General features: G+C 36.9%; 3 protein-coding genes across 5 annotated transcripts; 2 read left to right on the forward strand and 1 right to left on the reverse strand.

Annotated features, from left to right (window-relative positions):
- Positions 1-4,380: 4,380 nt before the first annotated feature.
- Positions 4,381-5,365, forward strand: LOC116174838 (mitochondrial cardiolipin hydrolase). Of its 2 annotated transcripts, XM_031492843.1 has the most exons (3): positions 4,381-4,534; positions 4,588-5,032; positions 5,079-5,365. In XM_031492843.1, the coding sequence occupies exons 2-3, from the start codon at positions 4,594-4,596 to the stop codon at positions 5,306-5,308; spliced, it is 669 nt and encodes a 222-aa protein (XP_031348703.1). In that variant the 5' UTR covers positions 4,381-4,534; positions 4,588-4,593; the 3' UTR covers positions 5,309-5,365. The 2 variants fall into 2 exon arrangements, with proteins under 2 accessions (XP_031348703.1, XP_031348704.1); XM_031492844.1 differs by having other exon boundaries at positions 4,442-5,032.
- Positions 5,305-6,931, reverse strand: LOC116174837 (zinc finger CCCH domain-containing protein 15 homolog). 2 transcript variants are annotated; one of them, XM_031492842.1, is made up of 4 exons: positions 6,906-6,931; positions 6,695-6,773; positions 6,206-6,643; positions 5,305-6,027 (listed from the first exon to the last, which is right to left on the reverse strand). In XM_031492842.1, exons 2-4 carry the CDS (start codon positions 6,764-6,766, stop codon positions 5,368-5,370), a joined length of 1,170 nt encoding a protein of 389 aa, XP_031348702.1. In that variant the 5' UTR covers positions 6,767-6,773; positions 6,906-6,931; the 3' UTR covers positions 5,305-5,367. The 2 variants fall into 2 exon arrangements, with proteins under 2 accessions (XP_031348702.1, XP_031348701.1); XM_031492841.1 differs by lacking the exon at positions 6,906-6,931 and having other exon boundaries at positions 6,695-6,839.
- A 1,470-nt stretch (positions 6,932-8,401) lies between these two features.
- LOC116174835 (cell division cycle protein 27 homolog) lies at positions 8,402-11,491 on the forward strand. The gene is made up of 4 exons (XM_031492838.1): positions 8,402-8,593; positions 8,645-8,720; positions 8,769-8,916; positions 9,027-11,491. Exons 1-4 carry the CDS (start codon positions 8,570-8,572, stop codon positions 11,137-11,139), a joined length of 2,361 nt encoding a protein of 786 aa, XP_031348698.1. The 5' UTR covers positions 8,402-8,569; the 3' UTR covers positions 11,140-11,491.
- The last annotated feature ends 6,001 nt before the right edge of the window (positions 11,492-17,492 follow it).

Genomic DNA, 17,492 nt, shown 5'->3' on the forward strand with positions numbered 1-17,492 from the left:
GTCAGCTGTATGTGTAAATATATTGCTTAAAGCCTTCATATAAATAAGAACTATTCAGGTTGTTACTTACGTTTTATTTAAAATAGAAATTAAATTTGATATTCTTACGCCATCTAGCATCCTTTGTTATCCACCAGTTATTCCTGTAGTGGTTTATTATTATCACAATTCTTTGTTTCGCCGCCCCAGGTCGTTGCTATCCCGTCTTTAATTTGGAATTGCGGTCAGTTGTATTTCTTTTTCTTTCTCAAAATTCTCTTTATTTTACCTCAAGTTCATTTAGAGTTCCTCAACAACAAGTTTCTGAGTTTTCTCATTGTTTTCTCTTTTGGATTACCTTTTTCGCTGTATCTACCTGGATATTAACCTATTACCTACACAATACGTGCACGACATCACATTTTTACCTGGACCCTCCAGCTTACAAGATTAGAAGAGACAACGTCATGTGATCTACCCCGTTCTACCTACATAAACCTGGTGATTCTACTTCATTCTACAATCCTCACTACCTACATCGAAATTTGTACTTGAAGATTTCGATATTATTACTGAATTTCAACCGCAAGTACCTATTAACGAAACCCTTTTGGAAATTATTATCTTGTAAATTGCTCTGATAGATCTGATTTTACTTACGCTACTTGTTTCGCTACGAAGAATAGGTACCTTCTCGACAGGTTAAATCCGAAATGGATATCTCCAATTACTACTTACGTTACTTGCTTTATCCCGAAGAATTTGTTCATACTACCTGAGTTACATTTTAAATTAATTATATTGTACTGCTGTTGTATAGAAATTTAGTTTGTACGAGAAATTCGTGGTCGTCAAAATTATTGAATATTATTGAGTAATAATTACAGTTTTATTATACGATTTACCTGATCAGTGTCTGGTGTTAGACATTGCTTTCGCAATATTATTGTGCCGCGCTATTCACTACTCCTTTTGTTGTTTGATTGTGTTGTTATCTGTTATAGATGGGGCAGAACGCGGCTTTCTGAGCTCACAAGGTTGCGACCTGCAGTTCAAAGGAATTTTTTTTTATTCTCGACGACTCCTTGATATAACGTTTGATTACATACGGGTTTAATGACTGTCGTCTTGGCGACAACCTGTCGACGATAACAGGAGAGAATGCTATCTTAATTAGGTCTAGGTGACCAAAATAGGCGGTGTAGAAAATACGTAGTGTCTTCATCGCAAGCGTGGGATTTTGGTAATGGCTCTAGAGGTAGCGTAATTGATGGATGTCAAACGAATCAAACGAGTTAATTAATTAGGAAGTTGAATTCTGCCATTAGCCACCGAGCGGAAAAGTACGTTTTTATGGTTCGCCAAATTTTGTGTACACGGGTAGTTTAAAAATTCATAAAAAATCTTCGTTTAGGCACCGAGCGAGAAGCCACGATCAATTATTACGGGTTCTCAAGAGAACACGTGCGTCATTGTTTACTTCCATCTGCGGAAACAATCAGTGAATAAAAGATTCTGAAAGCGACGGTAGTCCGCGGCAACCTGGATGTGGTGGTCGGCAAACGGTACAGAAATCTCGAGCGCCACCAGGAGGTTTCAACCCCTTGCTCCTGGTCCAGGACGGCGGTTTCGGAGTGGAAATTCGCAACGCACGGGTACCCGGACAGAGAAATGGACAACTCCAGAGATCTGGAGGGCAAATGGCGGCTGTCTCTGGCGAATATATAAAACAAAATTACTGTAGGCCGTGTCAAATCGTAAAGGGGAGGGTTTACCTTCTGACGTCCATTTGGCCTGTATGGTAATTGCTATATACGGACACGGTACCCATTTCTCATACGGTAGTGGAAGCACAAATTGACTAACTGCATTTTATTTACTAACTACGTGAAAATGAAACGAGGAAAACGAACCCAATTTATACTTAAATTTATTTTTTGCGCGATCGGTCATTTCTGACTATTTACCATGGGTGTTTCCATGACAGTACGTAGAATTTACCAGTTGCTATGATTACGACGACGTCAAAATTACTTACCGATCTAAAAACAGAACAGCAAAAATACTTACCGACGCCTTTTTAAAAATCAACAGTCTTACATTACATTTAATCTTTAATTATTGTTACATTAAACGTACAATTTGTGCTGTTGTTTCCTATGGCAAGACGCTCATAAAGTCATAAAGGAAGTGCAAAGCTAGTAAACTACATCAGACACATGCACATTTTTATGAAATTAGTAACTTCAATTTTGACAAATAAACTGGTTACCTAGTGATGTACACCATACCACTTCGATCATTTCGATTTATTCTGCTCGTTAATTTCTTAGTGCATATTTATATTGGTTGCATAATTTTAATTTCGATCGCGCAAAAAATGTTATAAGCACGTCGAACGTTAAGGGTTACCGTTCTCAGACAATAATTGGAGTCGTCGCTTCGCTCCTCCTCCAAACAATTGTCTTCGAACGGTAAAAATCCCTTACCGTTCTCCATACTTAATATACTATATTTTCTTTATAAAGTATTTAATTTTTTTTTAATTTCTATGTTATCAGGTAAAATGAGAAATTCAATTTTGCGTGAAGCTTTATTTTCTAAAGTAATCAATTTCGGCCGAGCAGCCATCCTCAGGCTGTGCTAAAATATTATAGGTAGTACGATTCTATGAATTCTTTATAATGAATCAATCGCTTTAGAAAATATGAGCTTCACGCAAAATTGAATTTTTCCTTTTACCTACTCACCTACTTCTTTATGTAATTACCAAGCTCCCTGGCGTCCTAAAAATCGGAGACAAATCTTGAAATCTAAGTTAATTAAGCGCACTTCCTTTGAGACCAAACCCAATATAATCAGACGAAGTTTGCTGCAACACAATTAATTAACTACGGTTAATTATACTCACTTAAATAGCCGGATTAAAATTTCCAAATTCAGTAGCCCAGTAACTGCCCATTATTACATGACTCGATGCTTTAATGCTCGTCTTCGCTTAACATTGCAAAACTAAAATCGGTAATAATTAATTAACTAAATTGAAATTATAAAATATTATTCCTTCTCTGCTTCCCCATACCGAGGGCTGTCGGATGCCAAAAACATAATTGACGTATCTCTACGGTAGCAATTAGAAACCTCACAATTATGTGCGACAGCTGGTTTTCTTATCAGCGGTTAAAACACTACGCTAGAAATCAAAACTTTTACCCAAAATCGTCATGAAACCTTCAAATTTAATACAAAATTAGTAATTATAATGACTCGGAAATTAAACTTCATTTTTTTCGCCAGTAATGTGTCATTTTCCTGACTTATATAAATATAACTATTACCTTCTCCTAGCAAAAAAACTATAGGTATAGGTTCAGAACTACAGTCCATTTCAATGCCGAAGTCAGAGGGCATTTGAAGTAAGGTAACTTTTATGATATATTAAATATCGAACGTATTCTTGAAGCAATACTCCTTCAATTATTAACGATCCTCGAAATCGTTTATAATTTTGTCTGTCCGTCTGTGTGTTCGTGTACACGATAACTCTGCTCAAAGTCCGATCGCTTTGAAAATTACTACGCTTGTTTTTAAGGATATAAGAAAGGTCTCTATTGCATGTTCAGCTATGTAGACTATCGGGTCAAAAAGTACAGTCCAAAAACGATCTTCGCATCTGTATCGAATTTTTATAACTTTAAAACTTAAAAATGTTCATTGCAGCTTTAGTTTGGGCATAGAGGAAATACAATTTTCCTCTATGGTTTGGGAATAATATTTTTCAAATTAACTGTACCTAAAATTGGACTGTTTATGCATACCTACTCCTTGCGCTAAAAAAACATATAATAGTAACAAGCTAATATCGCTTCAGAATAAAATTTGCAATATTTCGGGCGCCATCTTGGACGCCATTTTGAATACCTCAAAATGCTCAACTCTGGGAGAGTGGTATCAATCGGTTCTGAAATTTACATAAAATAAGCTGTAAAAATCAGTCGAAACAAGCTTTTCAACATATGCACTAATTAGGTAATTGTACTATACTACAGTTTAATATTAATTTGTGGGCTGGTTTTTTTCTTGCCAAGTGCCTTTTTTCCCCAGCTTACTATTTTTACAGGGTGTACTACCATTACAAAGTTTATTCTTACATTGTAATTTATTTGGACTAACCTTCCGAGCGTTCACAATAATAACGATAATTATTAAACAAACGTTTGGTTATGTCAGCGTTTTAATTTGCGGTGCTTCCTTACAGTATTTCATAGCGTTGTTTACAACTAACGTAAGATAGCCTTAAATAGCACCTGGGGGTTAAGTACACTACAAGTTTAAATTCACAATTTCGTCACAAATACCTGGATATCGATTTTTCCTCGCAGTATTGTACGCCTATGGCAATTTTAAAAGTACGGAAATGAGCGTTTGAAATCTGGCAACACCGGTGGCCACTGTAACAAGTGTTATGTTATCCACGTGCGATGCATTGTTTATGTTTATGGGCTGCACAAAACGTGTTTTGTGATGGGCTGTGCGTTTGATCATAAACAAAAAGGTGGTTTATTACATATGATGTTTGATTTTTTAAACTATAGTTTATAACTTTAGTCTGTAATGGATATTCTTCGTCAAATTCGTTCCGAGTGCCCTCATGCGCCCAGTTTATTAGTGCTTTCAATTGTTTCCAGTGTACCTGCATACTTTGTTTTGAGGTACATGCGATACAAAGCTAATAAGGCATTGAAGAAAAAGGTTGTAGATAATTACTGGTATAAACCTGTACATTTTTCGGTCGATAATTACAATTGCAAACTTCACATTTACAAGAGCCGTCCCTGCCAACAGACATGCGCTTACTTTGACTTTCAGCGAATTGTTGAGTTTGTTAAAACTGCAAGATACACGTTGTGTTTGTGTATATGCTTATTAACTTCGCAAGAAATTCAAGATGCTCTAATCCTCATTCATGAAAGAGGAGTTAAAGTTCGTATCATAGTGGATAAAACAATGGCAGAGAATAAGGCAGCAAGAATTAGGCATCTTCAAGCTGCAGGTGGGCAATGTCCTCCAAATTTCAATGTGACTTAATTTTATTGTAGGTCTAACCGTTAAGACACAAAAATCTTCAGACGAAGTCATACACCACAAGTTTTGTTATGCTGATGAAAACTCACTTATGAAGCGTAAAATGTTCTTTGGAACTTTAAACTTAACAATTCAAGGAATGACCGGCAACTGGGACAGTCTGATCTTTACAGATAATCCCTACTTGATCGGGCAATACCACAAAGTATTTGAGGACTTGTGGAAGATTACTGAAGAATACTAAATTATTCTTAATTTAATAGTTACATATTTTTACATTAAAATTAATGATTACAGTGTGCATCATTTTTCAATCTCTAGGTTTTGAAGCTCATTGTCTAAATCCTCAAGGTCATCATCGACAAATAGGTTCTCATTAATTGGGACCTCTCCACCTATCGATATTCCGTTAGGTAGAGTTTCTACTAGGTTAACTTTCAGGCGATCTACCGCCGCCATGGTACCCGAGTTATCCGCCTCTTGTGCTTCCAGACCTATAATATCAAGCTCCAATTCTTTATATACATTATCATCTTCGTCCTCGACAGCGTAATAATCGAATGCCTCATCACCCTCCTCCATGTCTTCATCAGCCACCAAATCGGGATTAAAGCTAAACATCTCCCTACCAGACAGCCCCACTTGCCTACCGGCTTTGAAATCGCTTCGTTTCTTGTCCTCTGCCTTCTTCTCAGCTTCCGCCTTCTCGAACAGTTTACGCTTTTTCCACGCGACGAACGTTTCCAAGGTGATTTTCGTTTGATTAGGACCAAGCGCTGCTCGTTCCCTCTCGATTAGATCTTCTAGGGAAATTTCGTCTCCCTTGTCCTCCTTCTTCTTGTCTTTCTTCAGGACGAATCCGGGAGGGAGAGCGTGCCTGTAAATACACTTTTCGCCGGAGGGGCACTGCCAAAACCAACCATACTTCGATTTTTCGACGGCTTCCAAAAAGTGCTTGCAAATCTGAAATGTTTTGCAATAAAAAATAAGCAGTAGGTCGTAGCTGAGGGGTGTTTCACACTGGGAAATGGTACACAACATGAAAGCAAATTCCAAAATTTTCAAAAATTATTATAGTGAACCACCTTTTTTTAAATTTTTAAATTAAATGGTCAAAAACCCCTCGACTCGTGGTACTCACAATATCAGTCGTTGGTATCTTATTAGTCTCGCCGTGCTTCTTTTCAACCACTTCTGCCAGTTTTGTGACATCCCAACTATCCATGGCATCTTCATCATCTCGCATGTCGAAATAAAGCGATCGTTTCTCCGCCTTTCGTTCAATGGTCAAATCGTGCGAGAACTTACACTTATCGCCTTTCGTGCATTGGCCTTGTTTGAAAAACGCACAAACGACCGACTTAGGATCGGCACCTTTCTCGATCTTTTGCGACTGTACCGGTTTGAACAGCATCGCCAGCTCCTTCTGTTCTTTAAGCTTCTTCTCTTTGTCTATTTTTTTGCCGGAGCCATCCAGCATAATCGGATGCTGCCCGCCAGATTTAACCTGCTTTTCGACTTGCTGAATAAACTTCTGCTGTTTAGCGCCCTTTTTGTTTTTCAATCCGAAAGTTTTGTCCTAAAAGCAATCATAAGCAAGCCGACCCATAAGTGCTCTGTATTTCCTGACCTCTATCACTTTCTCCTTCTTTTTTTGTTCGGTTTTTTTACTAGACGCAGCTGCTTTTGCTTTTGGAGGCATTTTTCAAATTAATTAATCACTTTTCGATAAAAATATTTCCACAAAATCCGCATGGAGCAGACGGTATCAACGAAAAAACTTTTTTTGTTCGGTTTTTTTACTAGACGCAGCTGCTTTTGCTTTTGGAGGCATTTTTCAAATTAATTAATCACTTTTCGATAAAAATATTTCCACAAAATCCGCATGGAGCAGACGGTATCAACGAAAAAACAAATTTGACAGGTTTTTGACAGAAGTGACAGTTCGTTTCACGAAATATCACGAACTTTGTTACAATGTTGACACTACTAATACTCCTTGTACAGTGTGTTGCGTATTCACTCGAGAAACATTTGCAATGTAGAAGCACAGAACTTATTTATTCAATGGTAGAACGTGTCTTTAAATTAGAACTTCTTGTGACAACAATATATTAATTTGTTTTTTCATACTTTTTCGTATACTATATCAATTTAAATGATGTAGAAATACGTCACATATGTTCAGCTTTGATTATTCAGTATTGTTTGAAAATTCGCGTTGTGGCTTATGCCATTTTTGAGTGAAAAATTGCTTTTCTTTCCATTCCTAGAACAAAATTTAAATATTCGTTACTAATTTTACAGATTTCTCAAGACGTACAGTTCGTAAGGATTATTAAAAACTGTAAGTAATTAAGATTTTCTTTAATTAATTGTCTATCGATCGCTTCCATGTGTGGTATGTGTAAATCTGGCTCTGAAAGCCTCTTTCTTTCTCCTTTGTCAATTTGTGTGTATACCGAAGAAATATATGACACACCGCGTCGAACCGGTTCAATAATTCGGCATAGTAGAGGCCTGTGACCGGTTTGCCCTTCTCCAGATAGATCAACGGTCATCTTTCCGGCTGATAGGACAGTTTTCGCCTTCTTCGGAACTGATTCGCCGTGTGAAATCCACTGTTTCCACTGCTCCTTGGTCTCTGGTGTGTACCAGTGGATCCATAGGTTTCCTCGAAACGACGCAAAAACGCTTTCGCATTGCGCTTAAACAGCGTCAAACCATTGAATAAAAACACTATAAGAAGCCTAACCCCGTGGAAATAAAGCGCGACAGAGTTTGAACTGAGAATATAATGGGAACACTGTCAATAGAGTCGATTCGCTGAGAAGAATGAGAATTTGCTTTCCTCCTATTTACCGCAAAGAGAGTTTCACAACCAATGCGGGTGCAAGGGGATTTGTGAGATTTGTCGCGCTTTCTTCCATAAGCGTTAGGCTTCTTATAGTGTTTTTATTCAATGGTCAAACATATAAAAAGGTCTCAGGGTTCCGCTTGTCCGGAATGAGCAAACGCGGCACACATCCCGCCGACAGCTTAGTGCCTAAAAAGAGAAATACATTAACAAGAAATAGTATCTCAGGTAAATACTCACCATCATAGGTCAATAAAGAGATAATATTAGCAATTGATGCTTCCTCTATCGCTGATGTGAAAGAGAGTAAACAAAAAATAATACAATGCATGCTAATGTATAATCATTGTATAATGTAACAATATGTATACGAATACGGTTTGTTTTTTTTTAAATCGATTGATCCATTATTTTTTAGTACCTTGTACATTCAAAATGGTGACGTCTCTGTGGAAGCTAGTTTGGCAACATTGTCAAAGATTCAATTTTATATAAAATGGCTGCGATTTTATCAAGCGTACGTCAAAAATTTTGAAAATAAACGTATATTAAAATAGCCAAAGACCCATTGGGACATTACCTCAAAACCTTGTACTGATGATATATTTATAGTTATTGTGGTTAAATAGATAATTCCGAATTGAAGCCATGATTCTTCAAGAACCTGTGAAGGTATCAATTAACCTTAAAAAAAAAGATGTATATTAAACATAATACTTTCAGGCAGCAATATGGCATTGCTTAGATCATTACGATTATTTAGACGCCGTTTTTTTATCCGAAAGATTACACGCTGAAGGTAGTGGTTCATTATGTAATATGTAGGTGTTTAATCGGTTGATTCTAGTGAAAACCGATGACAGTTTGTTTATGCTTGCTACCGCTTACTATAGGAGTGGGAAGATGGATCACGCTTATTATGTGTTGAAGGATCGCTTCGGTTCAACTCCTCAATGTCGCTATTTGTTTGGTTGTTGTGCGTACGAAATGCAAAAGTAAGTAGGCATTTTTGGTGGATATTCGGTGTAAGCAATGAATACAGTGTAGTTTGAACGTTATTAAAATTCATTTTTGTTGTACAGAATTTACATTAGTTTTGTTTCAGATATTTCGAAGCAGAGGCGGCATTGTTGGAGCGCGAGGGATCCTTTGATAGTTTGATCACCGAATTCGGTGAACAGGCTTCCTTTGCGTTATTTCTCTTGGCGAAGATTTTGGTTAAAACTGAAAGAAGAGGGAAGGCGGCGGAAGCTTTCAGGAAGGCGCTTAAATTGAACCCATTTTTATGGTCAAGCTTTGTAGAGCTGTGTAATTTAGGAGAAAAACCAAATCCGAACAGTATTTTCCAAGTGTCATCGTCAGATAACGTTTCACTCAGTATGAATAACGTAGAAAATATGTCGACACCGAACATGGATACCCAATCGTTTATAACACCACAACAGCTCCCTATTTTAAATCAAACTCGTCTCAATTCGAAGGTTTGCTCGCCAGACGAAAGCCCACTAGCTAATCCACTGTGTTTGTCGGGACTCGGATTATTACCCCCTTCTCGAATAAAGCCCCTAAGAAATCGCTTGGCATCCGGATCTATTAGTCCCCAGCCGAGTTTTGGACAGTTGCAGTTCGATAGCCCCGATACATTTATGTCGACACCGATAGTTTCTCAAACGACACTCACCGAAGTGAACGATCAACACAAATCGCTAGCGAAAAAAGTTAGAGCTCATATGGGACACTTAATTAATCGAAAGGAACCTCACTTGCAAAATAGTAAACCCGTCTTTAGCCAGTCTAGTAATACGATTTCCCCAAGTACTCCCACTCCCGCCACTAACATACAGTCGAACGTACGGCGTAGTTCCCGCATATTTAGCAGCCATAGCTACTCGGTTAAAGAGAACAACAAATCTCCGAATCGAAATAAGTTTGCGACACCAAAGTCTCCGTCGAGAAAAACAAAGCAACGTTTTGCCAAATGTAATTTAACCAAAACGGACACTTTTACAGAAAACGCCAAAAATCGCCTCGAGAAGGAGAAAGCGGAAACGATAACCTCGACTGAAACGAAGAATAGTGCAATAACGAGTCAACAAGCTGCCATAAAACAAAGTGCCGAAGGTCTGATGTGTCTATTACGAAGTATGGGCCAGGCCTATCTCAATTTATCACAATTTAATTGTAAGACAGCGATAGTCGAATTAAATAATCTCCCCTCTCACCATCACACAACAACTTGGGTGTACTCGATGATCGGCCTGGCGTACTTCGAGATGTCGGAGTATGAGAATTGTATAAATTACTTTAGCGAAATTCGTAGTAAGGAACCGTATCGAATAGACTATATGGACATTTACTCGTCGGCCTTATGGCATTTGCAGAAAGAGGTCACGCTGTCGGCTTTAGCCCAAGAACTGATCCAGCTAAACAAGAATTCGTCGATAACTTGGTGCGTGAACGGCAACTGTTTTTCACTACACAAGGAACACGATACCGCCATTAAGTTTCTGCAACGCGCCGTGCAGGTCGACCCTTCCTGTGCATATGCTTACACCCTCTTAGGTCACGAATACATCATGACCGAAGAGCTAGACAAGGCAATGAGTTGCTTTCGGAACGCAATTCGTATCAACCACCGTCATTACAACGCGTGGTTTGGCATTGGCACGATATACTCGAAGCAGGAACGTTACCAGTTGGCCGAGATCAACTATTGGAGAGCGCTCTCGATCAACCCCCATAATTCCGTTCTCATGTGCCATGTCGGAATGGTACAGCACGCGTTAAAGAAAAGCGAGAAAGCTCTTCAGACGTTTAATACGGCCATAAGCAACGACAATAAAAATGCGCTGTGCAAATTTCATCGGGGCTCCATTTATTTCGCGCTCGGGCGCCATGCCGAAGCGCTCAAGGAACTGGAGGAGCTAAAAGAGATCGTACCCAAAGAATCTTTGGTTTATTATTTAATGGGTAAGGTGCACAAGAAATTGGGAAACACCGACTTGGCCCTGATGCACTTCAGTTGGGCAACCGATTTGGATCCGAAAGGGGCCAGTAGTCAAATAAGGGAGGCCTTTGATCCTACGGTTGGTAGAAATGCCAATGACGCCGAGTCATCTACTTCCCCCACCGTTGAGGAGTACCAGTCCGAAAGCAACTCGGTACAACAGCAAGAGGAATTTGTCCCTTTGCCGGAAGAGAGCGACGATAGTGCTTAAATTCACGTTCCTAGATAGAAATTCTACGGTCTCTTTACATTAGCGTTATGTACAAACTTTTCTTTGAATTTACCAAAAGGACATTTACGATTTAATTTAATGTGATTTGTACGAAGTTTTATGTATAGTAATAATGTGTATATTTTGTTTAGTTCTATCATTTCTACATTATTTTAAAGACACACAAATTGTGATCATACCTTTCTCGATGATTTAAGTTATTAAAGATAATTGTAAGTACTGCCAGTACAGTATAAAATGGATAGCTGGTTTAATTTAATAAACAATATGGAAATATTTATGTTACTATTTAAACATGTTTGACTGCAATGAAGACTCAGATGAAGCATTATTCTATCTTTTACTTAACCCACAAAAATCTACTTTTTCATGACCAGCATAGTAGGCAACCGAAAACGTCTCAAAACATTTTTTTTTATTTATTTGTTTAACCAGACACCATACAGAATAAAAATTCCAATTACATGGCACTGGGGCTCGGAACAAACATTAGGACTTAAGAACTAATTTGATTTATTATTGCATTTAGGGGATTGCGAAAAAAGTACTACGCGCGTAGGGGGCGCTGGCGTGCCTTGAAGTATCCTCATTGGCGACTCAAGCCGAGTTAACAACTTCGCGTAACAACCTACGGTGTTCATGACCACTCTACCTTCACCCCCTTTATCTTTTGTTTTAACCACTCCCCCTTTAATCCCTTATTTTTCAATATCTGGAAGTCAACCCGCAACCTCCAACTTTTCCTCACCTATTTTCAGACCAGTTGAGAATTAAGAACACATCTACATATTTAAAAAATATAATAATGAATAGATTCAGTGTATAGGGTGTCCAATTAATAATGGTCACAGGCTATATTTATGGAACCGTTAATTGCTCAGCTTCGGGAAAAAAATTTTGTTAACAAAAAGGGCCAAATTTCTGGAAATTGTCAAGTTTCTAGCTTCGCCGCTAGAGGGCGTGCGATTCATGGTTAAGTAGAAAAATGACTTTTTCTAAAATATACCCAACAAACGCATAAAAATGCATGCACAGCAATTTTGCATCATTTTGATGCAGCACATATTGCTCTAGCTCATAAAATATGAGGAGTGTGGGAAGGGGAACATCTCTTTAAGGAATTAAATGTAACTTCGGATTAGATTAACAGATTTTTACATAATAGGTCTTATTGGAAAGAGCGCTCTTTGTGGAATCATATTGTAACGGAAACGCTCCAGACATGACGTCGCCTTTGGCGCTCTGGAATTTTCTACGCGCGCGATAGTGGGATTTGTATAGGAATATTCGAGACTATCCGGTAATTACGCGAGTGTTCTGGACTTACATTGCTTGCGTGTATAAATGGTTGCGGACCGAACATCGCAGTCAGTTTTACTACCGAACGAGATCGAGTACGTATGAAACATCGAGCGCGGAAATATAAATTGCGAAGTGTGTAATATAAATAGTCGATATAAATTGTACGGTTTTTATAGCGTTTTAGTTTTGTCTAATAAATATTGATATAAATCGAACCCGAATTTATAAATCACGTTACAATATTTTACATGAATAGAGTCTTTTTAGTAAATGTGCTGCGTGGTAGAGGGCGCGATGTGACGTTAACAAAAACTTTGTATTATTTTTTGAAAATTTCAAATGGAACGATATAATTATTATATGATATTATCAAATAAGGGGAAAAAGTGAGAATGTCAGTGAAAACTGCATTTTGCTAACTGTTTTCTAAGCAGAGATATGGCGAAAATACGAACATTCACAAATTTAAATTGCAAAATTGATGATCATTCAAGTTGGCTTTGAGGGTACATATGCATCTTTGGTGCAATTAAGTGTTTTAGTTAAGGACAAGATGGAAAATTCATGGCCTTGTAGGCAAATTCAACTAAGACAAAATATGTAGAAATTGATGAATCACAACTCATTTATCGCACATAGATTCAAAACCAAAGAGCTTTGATTTGCATAATATTTCGCCCCCGAGATATGTAATTCGCCCCTCGTTCGGGGTTTCGAACGTACAGTTGAATGAACTCATTTGAGTGCAGGTTTTGCCGCCCCGTGACTGCTTCATTCACGGAGAAAATTTTAATTACGAACAACAGGTCACTACACACACAAACAACGATAAGCCACATATTAAAAGAATGGCTGTTCCGTAACTAAGTTTTTCTGTTAGACCACCAACAATCTTAGACCATATAGTACATGGACTGCTATTCGCCCTATGCTTTCAATACAAAATGGATGGTCACGGATAGAGGGCACTGTAGTCGTGGGTATGTGAATCTCAGGGTAAACTAAAGTCGCGTAAACACCACTAGGGTCGCTTAAAGAGCAGTTTTATAGTAACCGCGTAGTACAGGAAGCTTTAAATACTCTTCATTATTTGCTATACGTCCACAAATAAGAATAAGTTTGCTTTTTTAGGGATATCAATGCGATTAATTAATTGACGTTTGTAAATTTATAGGTTGACAATCTCAAATCGTGCCTAATCGGACAACTTCGGACAGACTCGTTTACCCTGAAACTCACATGCCCAGGCGATGTCCTTGACTATATTTTAGTTACAATTAGCAGTCCATGTACTATATGGTCTAAGCCAACAATACACACTGCTACATGATCTCCTTGAGTGAAACCAACGATGTACCTATCTATTCTTCTCAGATTTGCATATTCTCTTCATTTATTGTTAAACACAATAGACCATGTATAATGATCAAGAACTAATAATTATGTAAGCAAGTTTATCGAAAAGCTGTACAATATTTGACTGGAGATGCACAAATACCTATTTCTGTTACGTTGAATAAATTACTTATTCAATGTATTTACTGCATTTTTCTATAATGACACCTTCTGTAAATTACCTGGTTTTCAGGTAATTAGTGGACTATGTAGGATTGTTTGTTATAACATTTTTTAATTACCCCTTTATTTCTTGTGATTTGTTCTAATTATTTTTACTGATTTATAAAGATTTTTATAGGTAGTTATTAGGTACATGTGCATGAATGAATTCACTTAGGTATGGTAGGATCCTAAAAAAACCGGCACTTCGAACACTTTATATACAAGGGTAAACAAAAAAAATTGTATGTTTTTCATAAAAATGGTAGCTAACATTTAAAATTCTGTTACAATGATTAAAAATACATATAACATTTATACTGATTCTAAATAAATCCTTATCTTTTCAAAAATTAATAACAATTGTACATTTAGCGTATTACTTATTTATATCTATGCACGACCCATGGAGAATTTTTCCGAACATCTTTTGTGCGGTAAGATGACTTCACTTTTTTGCCCTGAATTCACTGGTAAAAATAAAATTTAATTGATCCTCCTATTTTTTGAGGGACAAATATTCCTGTTGATAAAGTTGATATCAGTCCATATTGAAAAAGAAGTAGGTAGTAGTAAAAAATTTACCGGTTTCTGTCGCTACGAGTATTGGAAATTTGAAAAAAATTCGCCAAGTTGATGTGAAGTTTGTGGGACTCCATCAAAAGGTATTCTCAAACGGAAAGATAAATAGTCGAATTTTTTTAAAAGTGCAAGAATTTTTTTATATCCACCACTTTCACTAACTTGACTTTACATGAGCAAAACAGTGACACTTTTTTAAATAAAATTGTCAGTGTCTGCCATTAGTAGTCGTATATCTCGCTTAGGAATGTAACTAAAAAAGGGAATTGTATTTATATCGGTAGCGTTTCTTTTATATAATATACCACGACGTTTCCTATGTTTATGTTCCGCTAATAAGTGAAAAAATGCCTATGTGTCATTTGTTATCTATTGGGCGCAACTTTATGGAAAGCAAAGGCCATGTGCATTTTTTGCTTTTGGTCGCATTTCTCGAAATAGATAATTTCCACGAAAACTTACTCTTAGTACAGTATGCAGATAATTTTGACCAGCAAAAGGTGGTCCGATTTTGTTTGTTTTTTTTTTATCGACGCAGAATTTTGTTTTCTTTAATTTACTAAAGAAGTGTTATTCATAAAATATGGACCGTTTTCGAGTTTTAAGCGAAAAACTGAAAAAAGTCCGAACGTTTTGAGGTTTTTTGGCTGCCAAAAGTTGTGGCGGAAAAAATTGGTGTACACTCTTCAAATACACGTTATTTGGACCTAAATGGACCATTTAAAACGTTAAAATCATTTACACCACATTTTGTGGGAATCGGCTCTTGACTGCTCCGCATGGATGGGATGCAAAAAAAATGAAAAAAAATTATGATTTACAAATCAACAGCATTCAAATAAATAAATAATAAATAGTAATTTATCTAATCCATATCATTAGGAACGGCGTAACAATGTGTAGGGTAATGCCAGGTAGTTTCTTTTGTTTTCCCTTTCAAGTAATGAGTTGTCGCCTCAGGCGTTATAAGTGCAATTTGAGTTGCCTATCCTTACGTTAGCGTTTTGATTTTTTTCTGAAGATCTCGAAACATATTGTTTAAAAGATATGCCTTATCATAATAAATAGAAATAATATCTTTAAGTACCGCCGTAGGAAATACTGGCGGATTTCCAAACTGGTGCTGTACGTTTTTCTACCCTCATTACAACGGCTGTTATCTACAAAAAACGATTTTTCTATTCATCGATCTTCCTAAAAAACTAAGACCGATATTTCAATTTTTTTAAGTACCGCCGTTCTTTTCATCATTGCAAAGAATATCCACTATCGAGAATTTGTTAAGACTTCAACTACAAAAGCAGCATTTCATAAGAAAGTTTAGCAATTTTTCCATGGCGGATTGACTACAGAGAAACCTTAAGAATTCCTGGGACCCCCGTTCTCCACTCGAGTTACCTGGAGCTTACCATCAGCGACTGCATCTTGTCCATAAGCAAGAGAGACCAAAAACTTCTGGTGATCCCATTCCGTCGACTATCGCCGCCGTCATCGTCTACAGATTTCGACTTGTAAATTACAGCTAGATGTTCAATTTTTTTACCTTCATTAAATTTCAGCTTTGTAATTATACAGTTTATTTTTGTGTGTAGAGGAGATCTGAAGCTTCCGGCAGAAGTTTATCGCAAGTGATTTTCCAGCCTTCCATTTATCGCGCCTTTATTTTCACCACCTCTTGGTATTTTATAGAAGTGGTCCGATGAGAGGCCCTTGAGGAACACCCGCTAGTATTGCTAGTTCGGTGTCATTTCAACCACAAACGTAAAAAAATAAAGCAATCAAGGCGATATTGCTATAACAGATAATGGGAGACTGATCAAGACACTGCAGAAAACAGGACCGGACATGTTGTTTGTGAATAACTGTACGCTTGAAACAGATTCTCAGCTTATGTCTCCAAAAGTTTCCTATAACAAAACAAAATAAATAAAATGTAACTTTAAAATCTGGACCGGAAAGGGATTTATTAAAAAAAACAAATAATTGTTAAGTGAGCTAAAATGCATTTATTATAGATATCTTGAGAAAAACCACAGAGGATCTACTAAACCTAAGTAACATAATTCTTTGGTAAGCGAACAAGTTTTACATAAGAAAGCAAAAAATCATTACCATCCAAAATAAAAACAAATCTTTCTGTTAAAAGTGTCTTTTTCTTTAATAAGTACAATTACCTTACTCTAAAATTATAATCTAAGCATCAACAAAACAATTATATACCGATTTAACAATTAGGTACGGACAAAAATATTAAAATTCTAACACTGGTTATACGAATTATCCAACAGTCTAATTTATCAACATTTATATAAAATAAAAATTCTTCGATTAATACTTAACAACCAATAATAATCGCAAAGTACAGTTTAAAAAGTAAAAGTTACATGGCAAATAAGAATGGAAAATTAATACTAACCGGTTGCGGCTTACTAGCTGCCAGCAAAATCCGAATCTTGGTTTGAAATAGACAAAAGGCGCTGTATAATTCTGATCACAACAAAATATCATTTAGACTTCTAATATGAGACTCGGATATTGTAATTCATTTCTGTATCGTGCGTTAAATTAGGGTTTTTCATTATTCGGCGTTTCGATGTACAGTGCAAATACCTACAAATGTATTTGTATGTTGGTCAGTTGTGCTATCCGTCTACCAGGTGAAGTAACTTGCAACAATTTCTCTTTGTCACTATTTGTAACGGGACCTCTAAAGTGTAATGGTGCAAGCGGTAAAATATTGTACAGATCACAACCTAACGTCTAACCCAAAACCTAAAACGAACTATAAAACCAACAATGAAATTTCTAAAAGTGTTATATATCCATAGTTTTACAATAGTAGTCTTATTTCTATCTCTAATAAAAGATAACATTTATATCAGTTGAAGCAA

Source organism: Photinus pyralis, unplaced genomic scaffold (assembly GCF_008802855.1).
Source record: "Photinus pyralis isolate 1611_PpyrPB1 unplaced genomic scaffold, Ppyr1.3 Ppyr1.4_LG6, whole genome shotgun sequence".
Lineage (NCBI taxonomy): Eukaryota > Metazoa > Arthropoda > Insecta > Coleoptera > Lampyridae > Photinus > Photinus pyralis.

Coding starts and splice junctions, on each gene's coding strand:
- LOC116174838 (XM_031492843.1), top strand. CDS start 4,594: ATGGATATTCTTCGTCAAATTCGTTCCGAGTGCCCTCATGCGCCCAGT. Junction 5,033..5,078: donor TAGGCATCTTCAAGCTGCAG/GTGGGCAATGTC, acceptor ATTTTATTGTAG/GTCTAACCGTTAAGACACAA.
- LOC116174837 (XM_031492842.1), bottom strand. CDS start 6,766: ATGCCTCCAAAAGCAAAAGCAGCTGCGTCTAGTAAAAAAACCGAACAA. Junction 6,644..6,694: donor AGAAGGAGAAAGTGATAGAG/GTCAGGAAATAC, acceptor GATTGCTTTTAG/GACAAAACTTTCGGATTGAA. Junction 6,028..6,205: donor AGATACCAACGACTGATATT/GTGAGTACCACG, acceptor AAAACATTTCAG/ATTTGCAAGCACTTTTTGGA.
- LOC116174835 (XM_031492838.1), top strand. CDS start 8,570: ATGATTCTTCAAGAACCTGTGAAG. Junction 8,594..8,644: donor TTCTTCAAGAACCTGTGAAG/GTATCAATTAAC, acceptor TAATACTTTCAG/GCAGCAATATGGCATTGCTT. Junction 8,917..9,026: donor TGTGCGTACGAAATGCAAAA/GTAAGTAGGCAT, acceptor GTTTTGTTTCAG/ATATTTCGAAGCAGAGGCGG.